At 45.3% G+C, this 23,086-nt stretch overlaps 1 protein-coding gene across 1 annotated transcript in view; it reads left to right on the forward strand.

The window, feature by feature from the left end:
* Positions 1–23,086, forward strand: part of LOC115459406 (collagen alpha-1(II) chain-like) — a gene marked incomplete at both ends in the record, with an annotated part of 76,793 nt that overhangs the window by 45,627 nt on the left and 8,080 nt on the right. The window contains 4 exons of the mRNA XM_030189236.1: positions 2,018–2,071; positions 7,147–7,308; positions 11,464–11,571; positions 12,199–12,306. Coding sequence (XP_030045096.1) covers positions 2,018–2,071; positions 7,147–7,308; positions 11,464–11,571; positions 12,199–12,306 — 432 coding nt within the window. The remainder of the gene's footprint in view (positions 1–2,017; positions 2,072–7,146; positions 7,309–11,463; positions 11,572–12,198; positions 12,307–23,086) is intronic.

Genomic DNA, 23,086 nt, shown 5'->3' on the forward strand with positions numbered 1-23,086 from the left:
TGCTAGATCTAACACCAAGGTGTAAAAATAGACTTTTATTGATAGGCAGAATCAAGACTCTACATGAATCGTGTTTCGGCCATAGGGCCTTCCTCGGGAGTCTCTATGAAACTGCCACTGTCCTGTTAAATGACAGCATTGCTGTGTTTGGAACAAATAGCGTCAATATTAAGAAAGTGTTGCACGCTATTGTCAAAAAAATTCTCATGGAGAATATCTGCAAATCAATGTACCGGTAATATAACGATTTAGTATAATAGCTGCACGAGTATTTTTTGCCAATAGCGTGTGACGCTTTTTAAATATTGACGCTATTTGTTCCAAACATAGCAACGCTGTCATTTAACAAGACAGTGTTTTTTTAATAGAGATTCCTGAGGAAGGTCCTATAGCCAAAACCGATTCGTGTAGTCTTGATTCTGCCTATCAATAAAGGTCTATTTTTACACCTTGGTGTTGGACCTAGCATCATTCGTCATCTTCGCTGTTTGATATTCTTTGTTCCCGCTGAGGAATTTTCTTCTTTTTCTTCTTGTCTAAAGTTAACCAGACCAAGGATAACTTTAAGCCTGCCATTTGGCCAGTCTAAGAGACCTGAGTAAATCTGGAATGACAGCAATAATATTTTGTACTGCCAAGTCAAAGTGAAACCGTGCCCCAGGATTGCCCCCCCCCCCCCCCCAACACTGTTTTCATTACGTTAAGCAACAAGTTGCCTGGAAAAAATCTACCTAATAAGCAGGGTGGGGTAGAAGAGGATACATTTTAAATAAGTGGTGTTTGGCTTACTTCAAAAGTTTAGTGGACAAAGCTTTTGAATATGGACATCTTAAACTTCAGGAGTTGAAAATTTAAGGATGAGAGAACTATTGTATTGCCAACAGGCTCATTTTCGAAAGAGAAGGACGTCCATCTTTCGACATAAATCAGAACATGGACGTCCATCTCGGTATAATTGAAATCCGATTTTGGACATCTCCAACTGAAGTCCTTCGCAAGGACGTCCAAATTTCAAGGGGACGTGTCAGAGGCGTAGTGAAGGCGGGACTTGGGTGTGCCTAACACTTGGATGTCTTTGACCCATAATTGAAAAAAGCAAGGACGTCCATGATGAACACTGGATGTTTTCACCTGGACGTGTTTCTTTTACGAATAAGGCACAAAAAGGTGCCCAAAATGACCATTTGACCACCGGAAGGACTCGGGGATGACCTCCCGTTACTCCCCCAGTGGTCACTAACCCCCTCCCACCCTCAAAAAACATCTTTAAAAATATTTCTTGCCAGCCTCTATGCCAGCCTAAGATGTCATACTCAGGCCCATGACAGCGCATGAAGGTCCCAGGAGCAGTTTTAGTGGGTACTGCAGTGCACTTCAGACAGGCGGATCCAGACCCATACCCCCTCCTACCTGTTACATTTGTGGAGGAAACAGCGAGCTCTCCAAAACCCACCATAAACCCACTGTACCCACATATAGGTGCCCCCTTCACACGTAAGGGCTATTGTAGTGGTGTACAGTTGTGGGGAGTGGGTTTTGAGGGGCTCAGCACACAAGGTAAGGGAGCTATGCTCCTGGGAGCATTTTATGAAGTCCACTGCAATGCCCCCTAGAGTGCCTGGTTGGTGTCCTGCCGTGTGAGGGGGACCAGTGCACTAGAAATGCTGGCTCCTCCTAAGCATTTGGACGTTTTTGATTTGAATGTCTTTGGTTTTGAAAATCGCCGAAAGTCAAAGATGTCCAAATCCATGGACGGCCAAATCTAGGGACGTCCAAATTTAAGGATGTCCTTGGATTTGGGCATCTTTGACGGTATTTTCGAAACAAAAGATGGACGTCCATCTTTTTTAAAAAATACAGTTTTCCCCACCCCCAGATTTGGACATTTTACAAAGATGTCCAAATCACAACTTGGACATTTCTTTCAAAAATGCCTCTCCAAGTGAATTAATAATTGCTGTGTGATGTCTGTCCTTTGCAGTTTCTTGAAATTCTTTTGTTTCTCATTCTCACACAGGGAGCTACTGGATTCCCTGGTTCTGCGGGAAGAGTCGGTCCACCTGGTCCTAATGTAAGTTTGATTTTTTTTCACATTTCAGCCTGTTGCAAGGCCTCATGGTACAATCAGTATGGTTGCTTGCCTACTCTACCCACAACCTGAGTTCAAATCCCATACTGGAATTTCAGCCTTTGGGTAACTTAGCCATCCATTCACTTTCTCTCAATAAATGAGTGCCCGGCTTTAGCTAGGGGTTGAAGGAGGTAGGGATAAAGATGGATGAGGAAGGCAATGGCAAACCACCCTGCTAATAATTTGCCAAGAAATCATCACGCAAGTGGCAATCCCCATAAGTTGTTTGTGTCTTGATACTTGCACACAGGGGACTACCTTTACCTTTTTAATGTCTCAAGGCTATGAATAGGGTAGTGGAGTCCAATACTACTTAATGAAATCTGAAATTGTAGATTGGAAATGCTGAACTTTGATCTTAGATGTGCAGGTTGATAATTTATGAGATGTATTTGCTTATGTTGGATCCAAGAGTCAGGTTAATTTGCATAGGTTGCCTAGCCTGGAAATAGACCTTTTTGCAGCATTCAACCAACACTGACATTCCATCTGCAGACAACCTTGCTAAATATTTCAATGAAAAAATTGTAAACCTACGCAAAACCCTACCTCAGAACAACATGGACATAGAAAACTTCATTAATGGTCTAGACCCAACCCCTGATGAATAACCTGCTGACCGAATATGGTCCAATTTTGCTCTCCTCAGCACTGACACAGTTACCCAGGTGATAAAAAAATACTCCAACAGCCATTGTCAACTGGACACCTTCCCCAGCTACCTAATACGATCTGCCCCCACCACTTCATAATAGATCTTACATCCCACTTAAATTTCATGCTTCAACAGGGTATCTACCCTAAAGAAAAAGGCAACATCCTGCTCATCCCAATACCAAAAGACACCAAGAAAAAAACAAATGACATTACCAACCACCACCCAGTAGCATCTATCCCATTAGTAGTCAAACTAATGGAAGGACTGGTGACCAAACAACTCAATGACTACATACTGCTATAGAATTTAGGAAAATTGCTGGGTCTCAAACACAAAGTCTTGTATACCATTCAATTAATATAAGTTCATTCTTCTATTATTAGCTATTTGGAGAAGTCTTTTACAATGATCCTAGTTATCAATTTCAGTATTGAGCACATGTACCTTAATTTTCCAAACCTGGAACACAAACATAAAGAGCTTCCTGTATATAGCCACTGATATAGATTTGTCCCTTCAGTGTATTATGAGATCAGATTCTGGGTTAACATATTAGGGAAAAGAAATACCATAGTATCAAATTTTCTGATTTCCATTATTCTGTGTACTGAAATGCACTAATACCTAAAAGAATCCTCATAGGGAAACACAAAATGGGAAATAATTCCACTAGTCCAACTACTACTACTACTTAGCATTTCTATAGCGCTATGTATATAATGCAGCATTACAATTAATGCTCATGTAAACTATGGGCCCTAAAAAGTGGGATCCCATAATTGCTTTTCTAAGATCTCATAATTAATCTGCTGAGTGGAGCTTCAAGAATCCTGGGCAAAAGTTTCCCCCTTTTCTGGGAAGCTATTCCTGACCCCCAAATCTGAGGGTGCAGTCCTGATTCTCTTTTTCCACTTTGAGAAACAGTCAAAATGAGCCTCCTTTTGCCCATCCTGTTTCACAGTCGGTGAGTCCTTGTGTTGATCTAGAAGACCTGTGGTGGCCACCGTTCCCTAGCAGTTAAGCCCCTGGGTTTAGGCAGCCAGCAGGACTTCCTAGAAGGGTCTTGGAGGGGCTACTGAAGACAGCAAATGGGAGGCAATGTTGGGACCCAGCAGTGATCGGAGGCAGGCAGCAGACAAGAGGCAGCATCAGTATCCAGCAGTGGTCAGGGGCAGGCAAGAGGCAGCGTCAGTATCCAGCAGTGGTCAGAGGCTGGTGGTAGGCAAGAGGCAGCGTCAGTATCCAGCAGTGGTCAGAGGCAGGTGGCAGTGTCAGATCTGGCAGTGGTCAAAGACCGAAAGCGGGACGAAACAGCAGACAACCAAAGCTCTCCAGGAAGGTAGTAGCTGAGGTGCTAAACCATGGAGGAATCTCCCACTAAAAGGAGGTCACGGCTGACGTCACCAGTAGGTCAAGATCGGGAGGCGGGGCTGGTGGTTGGGAGGCGGGGATAGGGCTGGGCAGACTTGTACGGTCTGTGCCAGAGCCAGGGTTGGGAGGCAGGGCTGGGGAGGTGAGGATAGTGCTGGGCAGACTTATACGGTCTGTGCCTGTGCCAGAGCCGGTGGTTGGGAGGTGGGGCTGGTGGTTGGGAGGCGGGGATAGTGCGGGGCAGACTTATAAGGTCTGTGCCCTGAAGAGCACAGGTACAAATCAAAGTAGGGTATACACAAAAAGCAGCAAATATGAGTTATCTTGTTGGGCAGACTGGATGGACCGTGCAGGTCTTTTTCTGCCGTCATCTACTATGTTACTATGTTACACAAATTCACTATACTACATGAGTCACAATCAGGATTTCGACCCCTACACAGCACCGAAACAGTACTACTCACTCTCCTAAACAAATTCAAGCAGGAAATAGCAATAGACAAGAACATTCTCCTCCTCCAATTTGACATGTCAAGTGCGTTCGACATGGTTAACCATAACATATTGCTAAGACTCCTAGACTACTTCGGAATCAGTGGTGGCACTCTCAATTGTATTAAGGGTTTCCTAACCACAAGAACATATCAAGTGAAATCAAAAACAAACATATCGTCACCGTAGAAACCAGGCTGCGGAGTACCACAAGGATCACCACTATCACCAATCCTTTTTAACCTCATGATGACTCCACTAGCCAAGACCTTATCCACCCAAGGCCTTAACCCATTTATCTACGCTGATGACGTCACATTATGCATCCCCTTCAAACATGATCTGGTGGAAATCACCAACGAAATCAAGCTAAGCTTAAACATCATGAACTCATGGGCAAATGCATTCCAACTAAAACTCAATACTGAAAAATTGCTCTGTCTTATCATCTCATCCCAATACAAACAAGCCCACAAACATTAACACCCCAGGATACACCCTCCCTATCTCAGACAGTCTGAAAATTCTCGGAGTAACAATCGACCGTAACCTATCACTAGAGACCCAAGCGAATTCCATCACAAAGGAAATGTTTTTCTCAATGTGGAAACTCAAACGTGTGAAATCATTCTTTCCAAGGGAAATATTTTGTAACATGGTACAGTCAATGGTACTAAGCCACGCAGATTACTTTAATGGAATCTATGCAGGATGCAAGGAACAAATCATAAAGATACTTCAGACCGCGCAAAACACAGCAGCCAGGCTTGTATTTGGAAAAACACGTTTTGACAGCGCCAAACCACTCCGAGAAAAACTGCATTGGCTACCAATCAAAGAACGTATCACTTTCAAAATCTGCACAACTGTCCATAAAATTATCTACGGCGAGGCACCGGGATACATGGCAGACCTTATCGACCTGCCAACCAGAAACACCACAAAATCTGCACAATCATACCTAAACCTCCACTACCCAAGCAGCAAAGGACTCAAATACAAATCCACCTATGCATCCAGCTTTTCCTACCTAAGCGCACAACTATGGAACGCATTACCAAAAGCAGTAAAAACCACGATCGACCACCTAAATTTTCGGAAAGCACTAAAGACAGACCTGTTCAGAAGAGCATATCCCACCAACCCAACATAAAAATACCTGGACACTTGCGACACCAATGTAACCAAAGACCGTAACGGACATTACCTGACCCTTCTTCCCCCTTTCCCTCCCTAAGTTCCCCCCAATTGTACCTACCATACATGTACCTCATTCTACCACAATATCACTTTGTATTCATTGATACTATGTATTTGTTCAGACCGGAATCAGCTAACGCCGTTAACGGTTATATGTAAGCCACATTGAGCCTGCTAAAAGGTGGAAAAATGTGGGATACAAATGTAAGTAACAAAAATCAATGGGGAAAAAAAGCTCCGCTCAATTTGAAAATATTCCAACAAAAAATAGCGGATCAAATCATACTATTGCACGAAAATGAATTGATCATAAATGAAGGAGAGGACCTCAGACTGGTAACAACTTAATCTTGATCTTAATTAATAAGATTACATATATTGTCACCGTATTTTAATCATAGGTCCCTACCAACCTCCTTCCTTGGTGTTCACACACAACTGTACATATATAAATATAATGTAATACAAAAAAGCAGCCACAATATAAGCTTGTTGCAGCTTAAACTGAGGGCCTCCCCAACGGTCCCGTTTCGCCGGGTCAAGCTTCATCAGGGGAAGGACGCCCAACTGCAAGCTGCTGCTCGGTTAAGTAATGGCCCAATCCTAAAAACCAAACACACCAACAACCAAATTTATATCATGCAATAAAAACTAAAAACGAAAAACAAAAAAGCCTATTGCCATAAAGAAAACTGTATGCAGCTTACCCAATGTGCCAGCAATTCAGCAAAACATAAGTGAACAAGAGAACTCATGCTGCAGCGTCACCATTTAAACCCCCTGTCCAGAGGACACACCCGAAAGTGACGTAGCAGCTGTTGTTAATTGGAGTAGGTTAACGTTTTGGAGGATACAAATGTAACAAATAATAATAAATAATAAGCTTGCTGTACAGGTAAAAACTCAGTAAATCCTGTTCATGTATGTTAGAAGTAGAAAGCCTATAAGGAAGAAAGTAGGACCATTAGCTCATCAAACAAAGCAGAAAGATGTACTTGTAGTAAATTCTATTACTGATATTAGCCCCACTGTAGGAGACAGGTGTGTGGTTATTGGGATATTATTAAGGTGACCAGATGTCATAAGGGCCAGGCTGAGGCAATCCCGGTTTTATCTCCATTACATAAGGATTTGTGATTCCTGCTTGTCTTAGAAGTATTGGAACTGCAAACCATCTCATCCTTGATGGTATGGAGTTGTCTCGTGGCAATATACATGATTAAAAGCCTGACAAAGACAGCTTGTGGTTGTTTCTGACAGTTTATTTTTTTTAAACCTAATACTTCTCTTGCAGGGAAACCCTGGGCCACCTGGTCCACCAGGTGGTGCTGGAAAAGATGGCCCCAAGGGGGTTCGTGGCGATGCTGGTCCTCCTGGCCGTTCTGGGGACCCTGGTTTGCAGGGACCTGCAGGGCCCCCTGGTGAGAAGGGTGAACCTGGAGATGATGGTACTGCTGTGAGTATCTCCAGGGTTGAATTGACACTATATTGGGACCTAGGCAAACATACAGTTATGGGCCCTCTTACCAAGGACCCCCACAATTTACTTCTTCTCTCATCAGCGCCTCCCACCTGCACATTTCATCTCTCCAGAAACAGCAGAGAAAAGTGCAGAACCTAGTTGTGGTGTGGTGGCAGTAATAGTTTGTGAGTGAACATGGACACTAGGCCACATGCTTTGAATGGAGTGGCTTAATGGTTAGAGTTGGAAAGCTGCCATGTTACCCAGTTCCAGGAAGGAGATTTTAGGCTGGTCCTGGATTTCTGACAACCCTGTCTTAGTGGCACTGATTTCAGTGTGTAGAATCAGGGACTACAAATAGCATACCGAATTGGAATGTAAGTTCAAAATCAAGACTGGCCAAACAGTTTTCCTTCTGGAACTGGGTATCTTGGCAGCCCTGCAGTAGTGGGCTGAAGTCCAGAGAAGATGGACAAGTCATTTTCTTCCTCCAATGCCTCTGGACTGCCACAAAGAGTGAGATTTATGAGAGATGTATAAAACTGCAAAGTTTTACATGTCAACAAAGCTTCACAAATGGAAGAAGCAAAAGAAAATGATATTTAGTTTTCTTTGGTGCTTCTGAAAGGATGTGGGCAAAGTGGAAGCAGTATTGGGAAATTTTTTAAGAAATTTGCCCAGGTAACTTAATAGTTAGCTGGATAAACTCCCCAGACTGACCCCCCCTTACTTAGTGTGCACACAGGTAGGGTTACCATATTTGCCCTAAGAAAAAAGAGGACACATAATATCACCCGCCCTGCTCCTGTCACTCCCCACCATGTCCCTCTCACACCCCCGCCCCATCATACCCCGTCCTAACCCCCTGTCACTTTGACCCTCCCCCCAAGAAAGCCAGATTCCCTCTCTCTTCCCCCATTTTTCCAGCCTCCCTCCACCCACATGACTCCATCCACTACCCCTCCCCACCCCTCCTGTACCTTATTTTCATGCCCTGGTTGTCTAGTTTCCTCTTCGGGGCAGGAAAAAGCCCCCTCTTTCTTGCTTGACATGGCTACTGACCTGTCTTGCTTGCTCCTGGCACCGCTTCAAAATGGCTGCCGAGAGTTCAAGCAGTGACCTTGCAAGACTTTTGCTGAAGTCTCGCGAGACCACTGCTTGAACTCTCGGCAGCCATTTTGAAGTGATGCTGGGAGTGAGACAGGTCAGCAGTCACGCCGGGCAGGAAAGAGAGGGCTCTTTTATTTCCCCCCCGAAGAGGCCACTAGACCACCAGGGCACAATAATAAGGTAAAGGAGGGGAGGGGAGGATAGGACACCCTGAGACCCACCTGCCCATCCACCCGCCAGCCTGTCCATTTGTCCACAAATCCGGACAAACAGGCAGGCTGACAAAACTTGCCCTGATGCCCCGCAGTGTCCTCAAAAAGAGGATGTGTTCAGGTAAAACCGAACATATGGTAACCCTACACACAGGTATAATTGTATCAGCCCAAATTAGCAAAGAGAAATTCTGTTTATATAAGACTGTCCCCACTAGAGACACAGAAACATCAGCACATGCATGTACTCTTGTTGTTCAATCATCCACATGTGCACTTATGGCTCTTCAGACACGTATGCATGCTCTCACTTTTCAGACATACACCTGTGCAAATGCATGCACTCTCACTCTTCAGGTACAAACATACATGTAACCTTGCTTTTCAGGCACACTTATACATAATTGCATGCATTTTGCACTTTACTTTGGGCACCAGCATTTATGCCTACCAAAAGCTGGTGTAAATACAGGTGCCAACTAATAGCAGTTAGGTGCACAAACAGTAATCCATAACATTGTGCCTAAATTCTAGGAACATCCCAAAACAGTGTGGCAGTTTCTGGTTCACACGAAAGCTGTATTTGGGCTTTTTAAAGAATTAAGAACTATATAATATACAGATATATATCAGATAACTCCTGAGGCAGGCATTTTGTTGCTGAAACATGGTTCCGTGTTGAGTCTACAGGTTAGTAAACCTCTGGACTACATTGGTCAATTGGTTAGCTTACATACCTTCCCTACTTTTTTTTTGTTCATGAAAATTAGGCACACATTTTATAGAATAGGACACAGGGCAGGTTGGATTGTAACTCCTAATTACTGCCAATTAATGCCAAAAATTGATTTATCACCTAATTAGCTAGTTAGTTTATGCATGGATCTGGGACATCCAACTTTGGGTGACCTATACAGAATCCGGCGGTAAATGGCCTACCCAGTCTGGCCATTCATACCAACCAACAAACTCTACAACCCTATCCACCCGCAGAAAAGCCAGAACTCATAAATCAATTGCACTGAATTTAAATAAACTTTGTTGTGCGGATTGGTCACTTTGAATTAATATACAGTAAAGGAGCAATTCTATAACATGGGCGGTAACAGTTGTGCGCATGTTACCTACGTGTGTAGAATAATGGCAAATGCACATATGTGTGAACATATGTGCATAAATACCAAAATTTGGCCTCAGCGCTATTCTGCAAATACCCTCTCAACATAGCGTATATTTGCAAGGGAGGCATACACATGAGTGGGGTCCCGCTTAGGCACACAGCTTACTGAATACTGAAAATTATGTGTGCATCATTGATATTTAGGTGCAAGCATTTACACCACTATCAGGGGCATAATCGAAAGAGAAGGGCGCCCATCTTTCGACACAAATCGGGAAATGGGCGTCCTTCTCTCAGGGTCGCCCAAATCGGCATAATCAAAAGCCAATTTTGGGCATCCTCAACTGCTTTCCGTCGCAGGGGAGACCAAAGTTCACAGGGGCATGTCGGCAGTGTAGCGAAGGCGGGACGGGGCGTGGTTAAGAGATGGGCGTCCTCGGCCGATAATGGAAAAAAGAAGGGCATTCCTGACGAGCATTTGGCCGACTTTACTTGGTCCCTTTTTTTCACGACCAAGCCTTGAAAAGGTGCCCGAACTGACCAGATGACCAACGGAGGAAATTGGGGATGACCTCCCCTTACTCCCTCAGTGGTCACCAACCCCCTCCCACCCTAAAAAAAAAATTTAAAAACATTTTTGGCCAGCCTCTATGCCAGCCTCAAATGTCATGCCCAGCTCCATCACAGCAGTATGCAGGTCCCTGGAGCAGTTTTTAGTGGGTGCAGTGCACTTCAGGCAGGCGGACCCAGGCCCATCCCACCCCACCTGTTACACTTGTGGTGCTAAATGTGAGCCCTTCAAAACCCACCATAAACCCACTGTACCCACATGTAGGTGCCCCCCTTCACCCCTTAGGGCTATGGTAGTGGTGTACAGTTGTGGGGAATGGGTTTTGGAGGCTGAGCACCGAAGGTAAGGGAGCTGTGCACCTGGGAGCAATTTGTGAAGTCCACTGCAGTGCCCCCTAGGGTGCCCAGTTGGTGTCCTGGCATGTGAGGGGGACCAGTGCACTACGAATGCTGGCTCCTCCCATGACCAAATGCCTTGGATTGAGATGGGTGTCCTCAGTTTCTATTATGGGCAAAAACCAAGGTCGCCCATCTCTAAGGTCGACCATCTCAACATTTAGGTCGACCATCTCTAAGGTCAACCTAAATGTTGAGATTTGGGCGTCCCCAACTGTATTATCGAAACGAAAGATGGACGCCCATCTTGTTTCGATAATACGGGATGCCCCGCCCATGGGTGGCATAAGTTCTTGTGCCTAAATTTTAAGTACTTATGGATCTGGTTAGGATAGTATTGTTAATGGAACGTACTAGGCACCTATGTTCTTTTATAGAATAGGCTCCTACCAGACACCCTGTTACAGAATAGGATTTTAGAATGACCTAGTTGTCTATTATTGGGAAAGAGTTACTCCAGTGCCTCTGTGCTAATCCTGAGGCTCCAGCATTCCCTGTGATTGACCACCAGGCCCAATATGGTATGGTACAGGGAGAGCCTGCAAGCAGACGGTTAAATATAAAGAAAAGAAGTTTAGAATAGACAGATTTGATATTTTACTGTACTAAGCTGAAAATTGGTCAGCATTTCCAGTAAGTCATTGAATTTCTTTGATACTGTTACATTCAGATTGAAAACTCTGGCCTGCACATCACAGCCCAAGCTTGTTTGTTTATATTCTGTCTTTTTGCTTCCTACAGGGTCCCGATGGGCCCCCAGGTCCTCAAGGTTTGGCAGGCCAGCGTGGTATTGTGGGTTTGCCAGGACAACGTGGTGAGAGAGGCTTTCCTGGTCTTCCTGGCCCATCTGTAAGTACTGTATCTGTAGGAAAGCTTTACAAACCTGTTTTTTCACAGTTAGAGGTGCCTAGATGAACAACCTTTCTGCACTGTCCTGTATCATCCTTATACACAGGCACACTGTGCCTTGCATTCATGTATTGTCTTTAAACGCAGGCACACTTTGGCCAATATTCAGCCTGTGTGGTGGTCAGCGTTTTTATATCTGCCACCAGCTGTATTCCTGGATATTTTCTGGTGCTGAGTATCGCCGGATAGCCACCTAAGTGCTGTTTTAGCACCATTTTCGTTTGAATATCAGGCGGACAAGTCTCACAGTCCTTACCATCCTTACAGTCATGCTGAGTCTCTCTACTAGAATTTCCAGTTCCACACAGCAAACAGAATGATTTCTTCATGTTAATAGCCTTAGGCTATTCTTTTTAGCAATAGAAAATACCTTCTTGTTTTGGTTATTATTCAAGTGGAAGTCCCTGTAATTTTCTGAATTTTAGTCACGTCGGCTTTTGCTCTCAAAGCTCCTGTACTTCATCGATTTTGGATAATTCTTATGCTCCTGCAATAAAACCTATCACGGTCTGCATGTTTTTGCTTTCGTGTCTTGAGATTTTAATGCTTGTCTCTGATTATCTTTAGGGGGAGCCTGGGAAACAAGGCACTTCAGGATCTGCAGGTGAGCGTGGTCCCCCTGGCCCTGTTGGACCACCTGGTTTGACTGGTCCATCTGGTGAACCCGGACGCGAGGTGAGAAGATATTTATAATGGGTAATCTATGCAGATGTATTGTCCAGATGTGAGAGGAGGAGTGGCCTAGTGGTTAGGATGGTGGACTTTGGTCCTCAGGAACTGAGTTTGATTCCCACTTCAGTCAGAGGTAGCTCCTTGTGACTCTGGGCAAGTCACTTAACCCTCCATTGCCCCATGTAAGCTGCATTGAGCCTGCCATGAGTGGGAAAGCGCGGGGTACAAATGTAACAAAAAAAATATTAAGTTCCTGCCTTGCTGTATGACCTACCTCAAGTATGCCTTATCTTTATCACGAAGTGCCATCTTCAATATGAAGTTTGGTGAAACTGGTGCACCATTTATCCCTGAGCTCAGCTTTTCTTCATAGATTGCCCACATTTTCAGACCTGTGAGCATGACTAGCAAATCTATGGGCACTTTTACAAAGCTATACTAGTAGAGAGGTGTGGTAGCCATGTTAGTCCACTTTTAAAGGTAATCAATAGAAATAAAATAAAACATGGAGAAGAAAATAAGATGATAGGTTTTTTTATATTCAATCATTTTTATTGATGACACACAAAAGTAGTCCACACCAACAGGTAAGTAGCAGACTTGACAATAACATAATTACTTCACAGTTATACTATCACCAAACATCATCACCAATTTTTAGTTTTCTCCCTTCCCTCCCTTGAGTGTCCAAGCTTAATGCCGAAAGGCAAAGTCCCGAATGGGGTAGTCCCCGGGGGACTGGACTCAGATGTCCCCCCAGGACCCCCCAAGTCGGTACATCATTATCGACTCAATCCCACCCTCCCCTCCCTGTGTCTCAGTAAGCAATCTGGGAATGAATGTCCGGAGCTCCGTGAGCCAGTCAAATGTTCAAGAGGGTACTCTTAGCTATTGGGGGCATAGAGTCTAAAAACGGGCCCCATCTCAAACAGAATTTATCCAACTCCATCGGGTTTCCATCTTTTATCATCATTCTCTCAACACGTAATAGTTGCACCATCCGCATTCGCCAGTTCTGGAGTGAGGGGCCTCTTGAGGATAACCAGTCCACTAAAATAGTCTTTTTTGCAATCAGTATGGCTCGCTGAACAAATAAAATAAGCCCTCTTGGCCGGGGAGCCTGTAGACAAGGCTTCCCGAATAACAGCATCGGAGAGTGTGACCATCTAGTTCTCCACAAGGTTGAAACCTGTTTTAGTAAGGCCATCCAGAAATTCTTCACTACCGGGCAAGTCCAATACATATGCCCCAAAGTCGCTCCAACAAAATGACACTTGGGGCATGCCCCATCAGGGGAAACCCCCACATGAAACGCCCGTCGAGGCGGCATATGCATCCGAAACACAAAACGGTATTGTAATTCCCAGTAGTCTGTTAAAGGTGACACTCTGTTAAGGGCCAACACATGTTCTTTGAGCAGTCCGGCTGAAATGACTACCTCCAGGTCTCTGCTCCAGGCCTCAGCATATTTGTTAAAATCTGGCTCTGCAGCTGTGTCTTTGATATGTCGGAGGTGGAACCTCAATGGAACTTTTTGTTGTGATCCCAACGAGAATGCCATTGGTAATTCCTCCTGCACGTCCTCCGCCAAGGCCTCCCAAGACAAACTCTTCGTATAGTGCAATAATTGCCAATAATGAAAATAATCTTTGGGGCGGAGCAGACCACGATCCTGCAACTTCTGAAACGATTGCAGTTTTCCTTCTCGCGTTAGAATCTGGAGAATATAGATTATACCTCGCGTTTTCCATTGGATAGGTTTTTTTATTGGACATAACTTAATACATTTCTTGATTAGCTTTCGAAGGTTGCCCTTCTTCGTCAGATCGAAAATAAGCAAATGTTGGTAGATGAAAGTATATATGGGTGAAACATCAAAGCATTTCAGTGACAGTCTAACAGGATCGGGGTGGATAGGTGAGAGACAGGGAGATCTGCATGGAGACAGGAGGGTGACAATTTTCAAAGCAATGACAGTATATATGAGTGAAACATCAAAGCATTTAGTGACAGTCTAACAGGATGGGGGTGGATAGGTGAGAGACAGGGTTTTATGGTAAGGATCCTGAAAGGGAACTTTAAAACAATACAGGAACGTAAGACCTTTGAAGTCAGAATGATTAAATATTTTGACACCCACCAGACAAGACTTAACAAAGATCTGGGTTTTCTAGCCCATTATAAAGCATAAAATTGTATTGCTTTGAAAATTGTATTGCACTGGCACCCTCCTGCCTCCATGCATATCTCCCTGTCTCTCATCTATCCACCCCCATCCTGTTAGACTGTCACTGAAATGCTTTGATGTTTCACTCATATATACTGTCATCTACCAACATTTGCTTATTTCCGATCTGACGAAGAAGGGCAACCTTCGAAAGCTAATCAAGAAATGTTTAAAGCTATACTAAAAAGTGGCCTATGCTATTTTTCCATTAATGGCCATGCGTAAGGTCATTAGTGTGTGAGCTCGTTACTGCTACCTATTTACTAGGCAGTATGGCCTCCCGTGCTAATCCCACACTAATCGGGCAGCACATGGCAATTTACCTGCACTACCTGATTAGCACAAGGCAAGTCTACTCTCCTCCTCCAAACACGCAGGATTGGTGCATGCCTATCCCAAAACTACTGCAGGATGCCTGAGTGTGTCCTGCAGTAAGAGCCCCCTAATTTTCCTTGTGACCAGGTCTTCTATCAGGAATCTTCCACTTCCCACCATCTCATGTACCCTTTAATTTGAGGTGGCAAAAAGACAAAAGAACAGTAAACATTTCAATCACGCAAACAGATCAAGCACAGCGAGGGTGACAAAGGAAAGAGCAGCAGATGATGTTCAAACAATTGCCTTTATTGTAACATCCGAGACTCGACATGAGCCGTGTTTTGGCCTAAAATGGCCTTCCTCAGGAGCCTTCTGTTGGATGTATGATGATACTTAGCTAGGCTTAATGAGTTATGATGATAGCCCTTTTGAACTAATGTAAGCCACATTGAGCCTGCCCATAGGTGGGAAAGTGTGGGATATAAATAAATAAATAAATACACGTGATGTCTGATATCTTGCTGCTTTCTTCTCCGGAGAGTCCAAGCGTTCATTCAACTTTTTTTCGGAAGGAAGCAGCAAGATATCAGACATCATGTGTATCTCATTAAGCCTAGCTAAGTATCATCATACATCCAACAGAAGACTCCTGAGGAAGGCCTTTTTAGACTGAAACACAACTCATGTCGAGTCTTGGATGTTACAATAAAGGCAATTGTTTGGATATCATCTGTTGCTCTTTCCTTTGTCACCCTCGCTGTGCTTGATCTCTTTCATTTGAGATCATATCCTTCCAGCTGATCTTCAGAATACTGAAAATAGTGGGATAATAGAAAATGAAGTTGTTTTTATTAGACTAACTTAATACATTTTTGACCAGCTTTTGAAATCCAAAAACACCTTCCTTAGGTCAGGACTATGAGTAAAAGATAAATGACAAAGGGAAAGATAGGGGTGGGGAAGTTGGGAAACATGGAGAGATGGATGGGTGATCAGAAGGTGACAAAGCAGTACAGGGGTTGATACTCAGTGCAGTGGCGTAGCTACAGGTGGGCATGGGTGGGCTGTGGCCCACCCAATTTGGACTCTGGCCCACCCAAAATTGTGGCATTTTTGCTGTGGCTGGTGGTAATCCCCCAAACCCACCAGTTAAAGATTTCCTCCTCCTCAGGCAGCCGATGCTCTTCCAAACGGCAGCTGGCACCACACGTCAGTCCTGCTGCATATGCTCAGTTTTCACTCATGCAGAAGCACTGAGCATGTACGGACTACTGGCAGTGGCGTCAGCTCAAGTCAAGTGCTGCCAGCTGCTGTTTGGAAGAACACTGGCTGCACGAGGAGGAGAAAATCTTCAGCTGGTGCAGTTTGGGGATCCCCACCAGCTCAGGTATTTAATATTTTGTGTTTGAGGGTAGGGGAGAGGCAGAATGCAGAGAGGAGGGGGACCAGGACATGCTGAATTCCATGCCCATCTATTTTGGACGCAGGTCATTGGCTGTCTGGCTACGCCCCTGATTCAAAGCGATTTAACTAGCCAGGAATGGCTCTTCGCCGGTTAAATCACTAGTGCGAGGCTATCTGCTGATATTCAGTAACCAGTTGGTGCCGCTGAATATCACCACAGACTGTTAAAGTGAAAGTTGGCTATTTGTGAGCAGTCTGGGGGCAGAATCAGCACTTAAGTGTCAATGTTCAGCATTTAACCACGTAAGTTAGGCAGTAAAATTGAACCACATAAAAGTCAGTTATATCTTATTGCTCCTTTTACTAAGCTGCGGTAAAAGGGGGTCTGTACTAGCGTCAGAGCGTGGTTTGGATTCGCGCTGAGGCCCCTTTTTTCCGCAGCAGGTAAAAGGCTGTCCATCTTTAGGAAAAAGAAATAGCCATGCCGTAAGTGAACCACTTATGCCATGGCCATTTCATGGGGAGCCCTTACCGCCACTGTGGTAGCCCGGCGGTAGTTCTGGATTGGCACGCACAGTAAGCCTGCAGTAGGCTTACTGCTGCATAGTAAAAGGGCCCCTTAACGCGGTTTTGCTGAAGCACTTAAGTACTGAATATCGCACTATTAACTGCATAAGATATAGCTGGCTGCATAAAATTGAATATTCAGTGCCGGTTCCTGCACTTGGCCCAGGATTGAATACCCAGGAATAATGCCAGTGATGACTAAAAAACTCCTTGCCGCCGTTGCCAGTTAAATATCTACCCCATAATTATAAGACTTATAATATGATAGGTTTATGATATATTTTTGTTAAGTCTTTTCTTGTTGATGTTGAACTATTTTATCATTTTTTTCAAAAGTCCTGAAAACGGCTCACTCAGAGAGGCATTACCTTGGGTTGCTTTGAGGCATTTGATCTAATTGGTTGATACAACACCACAGACCTATATTCACAGCTACCCAGGGATTTTGCCCATGACATAGTCTAACATTTTCTTGCATGCTTCACATCTAACCCTGCCAGCACAGTAACGGTCCCCGACTAAAGGCCATAGACCACAGCTGTTTATTTGAGTATATTTGGATTTAGCTCACTCCAGGGGCGTAGCCAGACTTTGGCGGGAGGGGGGTCCAGATCCCAAGGTGAGGGGGCAAGTCTTTGTTCTGTTTCTGTGAGTCTGACATCCTGCACGTACAACGTGCAGGACGTCAGACTAGAACTAAGCCTTGCGTGGGATTCGGAAGAAGAGGACCTCGTCTGGCAGGGGTTGGAGTCTGCCGCCAGCAAAGGTAGGCAACGGCGGGTTGGCGATGAAGGGTTGTTGGTGGCGGGAGGGGGGGTCGAGAGGGTCGTTGGCAGGGGGGTCCAGGGGTAAATCTACAGGGGCCCAGGCCCCTGTGGCCCCACATAGCTACGCCCCTGGCTCACACCCTTTTCTGTAGTAGCTCAAGGTGAATTACATTCAGGTACATTTCCCTATCCTTGCAGGACTCACAGTCTAGGCTTGTATCAGAAGGAAGATTAAGTGACTTGTCCAAAATCACAAGAAGAAGCAGCAGCAGCAGCAGGATTTGAATCTAAACTCATTACATATTCACCCTGAGTCTAGCCACTAGATGTTGCTATGGCTGGAATTTCCTCCCTCCCTCCCTGGGGACTATGAGTTCTGCCTCCACATTGATATCAGCTTTAATTTCCTGGGTATCTCAGGTGATATCTATGACATTGGGTGAGATGGTGGCATGAATTGATTCCAGCTTTGATTCTCTGATTATCTCAGTGGATGCCCTTGGCATTGGGTGACGTAGTTATCAAATCAAATAAACACACTTTGCTGATGAAGCATATTGGTCACAAGATGGCAAGAACAACAGGCTCAGCGTTATACAATCAGAAACAAGTTTCTGCCTCAGTCACATAGTTCATTTCAAGGGTTTTTCTTCTGAGACTTGTTTTGGAACTTTGTCTGTTGCTCACAACAAGCACATTTTCGAATAGCTACTTACGTTCAGTGTCATGACTCACCCATCATACTGAGGTTAAATGGCTTTGTCCCAAGTGTGCTTTGGCTATACCTTGTGTTAACAGATATGTTGCCATGGACTGATTTGAGGGTGGATTCCTTGACATGTTTCAACGCATTGCCCTTGGTGCTGGGCTACTTCTCCCTGAGCATTCTGGATCAGAACTCAGATGTGCACATGCACAACCAAAACTAAATTTAGAAATACAAAACATGGCCAGGTTTTATCCTTTTGTGTCCTTTACAAATCCACATGTAGCCCTGGCTCACCCCCCCCCCCCCCCCACACCTTTTTGTTTTGTTGTTTTCTGGGTATTTACTTTCAAATAAAACATGGGAGGTTTTAAGGTTTTTGAATTGTAATGCGGTTGCCTTTGTGTGATTTCTGCCTTATGTTGTTTTTGATGCTTGTTGTTTTACTTGACATTTTGACAATAAAAGACCTCTTTTCAAATTAAAAAAAAAAGAAATACAGGATATAGTGGTAGAAAAAGTCCACTTGCCTATACGTTCTGCCTATCCATACCAATAGAGAATGGCACAGGGACAAAGTTTGTCCCCATCCCCACCCCGTTCCAGTGGGTTCTGTCTCCATCCCTGCAGGTTCTGTCCCTGTCCTGTCCTCCCGTGGTCCCTGCCTGTGTCCCCGCTCCATCCACGCAGGTTATGTCCCTGTCCTTGCCCCATCCCTGTGGGCTCTGTCCTCATCTGTAGAAGCCTCGAACATTTATGATGTTATATTTTAATCTTTTGTTAAAGTATAAAAAGGAACAATATGCTGTTCAGCTGTTTATAAATCACTACTACTACTACTACTACTATTTATCATTTCTATAGTGCTACGAGGCATCCGCAGCGCTGTACACCATACACAAAAAGAGACAGTCCCTGCTCAAAGAGCTTACAATCTAGATAAGACAGGTAAACAGACAGAACAATTAAGGGTAAGGGAATAAATAGGAGAGGTTAAAGGACAGGGCAAGTGAGTAGTGGTTAGGAGTCAAAAGCAGTGGTAAAGAGGTGGGCTTTAAGTTTGGACTTGAAAACGGCCAAAGACGGGGCTAGACGCACAGGCTCGGGAAGTCTATTCCAGGCGTGAGGTGCAGCAAGACAAAAGGAACGGAGTCTAGCATTAGCAGTAGAGGAGAAGGGGACGGATAAGAGAGATTTATCTACAGAATGGAGTACCCGAGGGGGGGCGTAGGGAGAGACAAGAGTGGAGAGGTACTGGGGAGTGGCAGAGTGAATACACTTATAGGTCAATAAGAGAAGCTTGAACTGAATACAGAAATGGATAGGGAGCCAATGAAGTGATTTAAGGAGGGGGAGCCAATGAAGTGATTTAAGGAGGGGGCTAATGTGAGCATAGCGACTTTGGCGGAAAATGAGTCACGCAGCAGAGTTTTGGACTGATTGAAGAGGAGAGAGATGGCCAAGATGGAGGCCGGTGAGAAGCAGGTTACAATAATCAAGACGAGAGGAGATAGGAGTGTGGACAAGGGTTCTAGTAGAGTGCTCAGAGATGAAGGGATGGATTTTGCTAATGTTATAGAGAAAGAAACAACAGGTTTTTGCAATCTGTTGAATATGAGCAGAGACTGAGAGAGAGGAGTCAAAGATGACCCCAAGGTTACGAGCTGATGAGACAGGGAGAATGAGAGTGCCATCCACAGAAATAGAGAAAGAGGGGGAGAGGAGAGGTAGGTTTAGGGGGAAAGATGAGAAGCTCGGTTTTGGCCATGTTAAGTTTTAGATGGCGTTGGGACATCCAGGCAGCTATATCAGATAGGCAGACTGAAACCTTGGTCTGGATGCTAGTTGAGATTTCTGGGGTAGAGAGGTAAATCTGGGAGTCATCAGCATAGAGATGGCATTGAAAGCCATGAGATGATATCAGATAGCCAAGGAAAGAAGTGTAGATGGAGGACCAAGAACAGAGCCCTGAGGTACACCGATTGGTAGAGGGATAGAAGTGGAAGAGGATCCACCAGAGTGTACACTAAAGGTGTGATGTGAGAGGTAAGAGGAGAACCAGGAAAGAACAGAGCCCTAGAATCCAAATGAAGACAGCGTATCAAGAAGTAGGCTGTGATCAACAGTGTCAAAAGCGGCGGATAGATCGAGAAGGATGAGGATAGAATAGAGACCTTTGGATTTGGCTAGGAACAGGTCGTTGGAAACTTTTGCAAGTGCAGTTTCAGTAGAATGAAGAGGGCGAAAACCAGATTGGAGTGGGTCAAGAACAGGATGAGATGAGAGAAAGTCAAGACAGCGGCGGTGAACGGCGCGTTCAAGTAACTTGGAAAGGAAGGGGAAGAGGGAGATGGGTCGATAGTTGGAAGGACAGGTAGGGTCAAGCGAAGGCTTCTTCAGGAGCGGTGTGACCACAGCATGTTTGAAGGCATCAGGAACGGTCACAGTGGAGAGAGATTGAGGATATGACAGATAAAAGGGGTGAGAGTAGGAGAGATAGTGTTAAGAAGGTGGGTAGGAATGGGATCAGAGAAACAGTTCGTTTTGAGGAGGAGAGAAGATGTGATGTTTCTTCATCAGTGACCTCAGGAAAGGAGGAAAGTAGGGTCAATGGCCTGGAGATTTCTAGATAAATTGGTTAAGATTGGACATGATTGGGCAGGAGGAAGTTTAAGAGTGAAGGTTATTAGATGGTCAGAGAGGGGAAGATTTGAGGTAAGGGAATTGGAGGGAGAGCAGTTATAGGAGAAGATAAGTGACCATTTTGGTGGGTAGGGGAAGTGGAGCAAAGTTTAAGATTGGAGGATGTTAAGGTGAGGAACTGGGAGACTTAAGAGTTGGAGGGATCATTGGCATGAATGTTAAAGTCGCCAAGGATGAGGGAGGGGGAGGAAGGATCATGAAAGAAGGAAAGCCAAGCATCAAAGTCGCTGAGAAAGGATGAAAGGGATTTATCAGGGGGACGATAAATAACTGCTATTCGAAGAGGCAAAGGAGTGAATAGGTGGACGGAGTGGATTTCAAAAGAAGAGAAACTGAGAGACTGAGGTGGCAGAAGAGATTGAAATTTGGAAGAGGACGAGAGTAATAGACCAACACCACCACCGCGGCCAATAGTGCGAGGAGTATGGGAGAAGAGATAACCACCATGGCACAGGGCTGCGACTGAAGCAGAGTCTTCAGGGCAGAGCCAAGTCTCAGTTATGGTGAGCAGATGGAGGCTACGAGAGAGAAAAAGGTCATGGATATAAGAAAGTTTGTTGCAGATGGAGCGGGCATTCCATAGGGCGCATGAGAAGGGCAGAGAAGAGGGAGGGAGGAGAGGAATAGAGATGAGATTGGAAAGTGGAGCCATATGTAGTGACTCAGGCAGTCCCAAGTGCTAAGTAACAGTCATGAAAAGGTGTGGCAAGGGGCAGCAGGGCAGATGAGCAGATGATGCAGGCTGGAGGAGAGGATGGAGGCTGGAGCAGATGATGCAGGCTGTGGCAGGTGATGCAGGCTGGAACAGAAGATGATGCAGGTGGGAGCAGGTGATGGAGGCTGGAGGAGAGGATGCAGGCTGGAACAAATGATGCAGGGTGAGCAGAGGATGCAGGCTGGAATAGGGATGTGGGCTGGAGCAGGTGATGCAGGCAGGAGCAGATGATGCAGGCTGAGCAAAGGACGCAGGCTGGAACAGATGATGCAGGCTGAGCAGGTGACGCAGGCTGGAACAGGGATGCAGGCTGAGCTAAGGACGCAGGCTGGAACAGGGATGCAGGCTGGAACAGATGATGTAGGCTGAGCAGATGACGCAGGCTGGAACAAGGATGCAGGCTGGAACAGATGAAGTAGGTTGAGCAGAGAATGCAGGCTGGGGTAGGGACGTGGGCTAGAACAGGGATGCAAGCTGGCGCAGATGAAGCAGGTTGGAACAGATGATGCAGGCTGTGCAGAGAACGCAGGCTGGGATAGCGACGGGGGTTGGAATAGGGATGCAGGCTGGAGCAGATAAAGCAGTCTGGAACAGATGATGCAGGTTGAGCAGAGGATGCAGGCTGGAACAGATGAAGCAGGCTGACCAGAGGGCACAGGCTGGAACAGGAATGCGGCCAATGCAGCTTCCCTTAGATAAGTGTGCTTATCTACCGATGATGTTGGCTCATAAGCTCCCTGATGGTCGATTGTTGGACTGGAGAGAGAACATTGGTCATCCGGAGGGACTGAAGTACCAGTAGACTGGAATCGGGTCTCAGAACCTTCAAGTTCTATAAAATGTCAGCTGATGTCTCAGAAGTCGGGTACAGACTAAGACCCGCACAACAGGCATGAAGGGCCCCCAACCACTGTAATCCGTGGCCTTGGGCGCTGTACTAGGAATCTGAACTACTCGGTCGGCCAGCCAATTCCAGGGTCGCCTCAGAATCGTTTTTTTTTCTTTGATCGAGATGCAGCGATCAAGGTCTTTGCTGCCTAAAACACTACAAATAGACTCTCTGCCTGTGTTTCCGCTTCAGTCTTACTGATCGCTCTATCGACTATGAGAGACGATATAGGTGGGTAAAAAATCAGGTGTTCGTCGGGCCGGGCCGCTCAACAGCGCAATCATAGACGTCCACGTGTACCTGAATCAATATGAGGAGCCCAGGTACAGGTTCCACGGCGTTGAGAATTGGGCAGTGATTGGAGGCCGCTGTCAACAGCTGATTCACTGGGCAACCCTCTTTCGGCTCAATTGGGAATTCAGGATGTTCTTGGGTTTGGGTTTGGACCTCTCACTATCCCGTTTTCAGGCGAGATCGTTCGCCTAAT

Source organism: Microcaecilia unicolor, unplaced genomic scaffold (assembly GCF_901765095.1).
Source record: "Microcaecilia unicolor unplaced genomic scaffold, aMicUni1.1, whole genome shotgun sequence".
Lineage (NCBI taxonomy): Eukaryota > Metazoa > Chordata > Amphibia > Gymnophiona > Siphonopidae > Microcaecilia > Microcaecilia unicolor.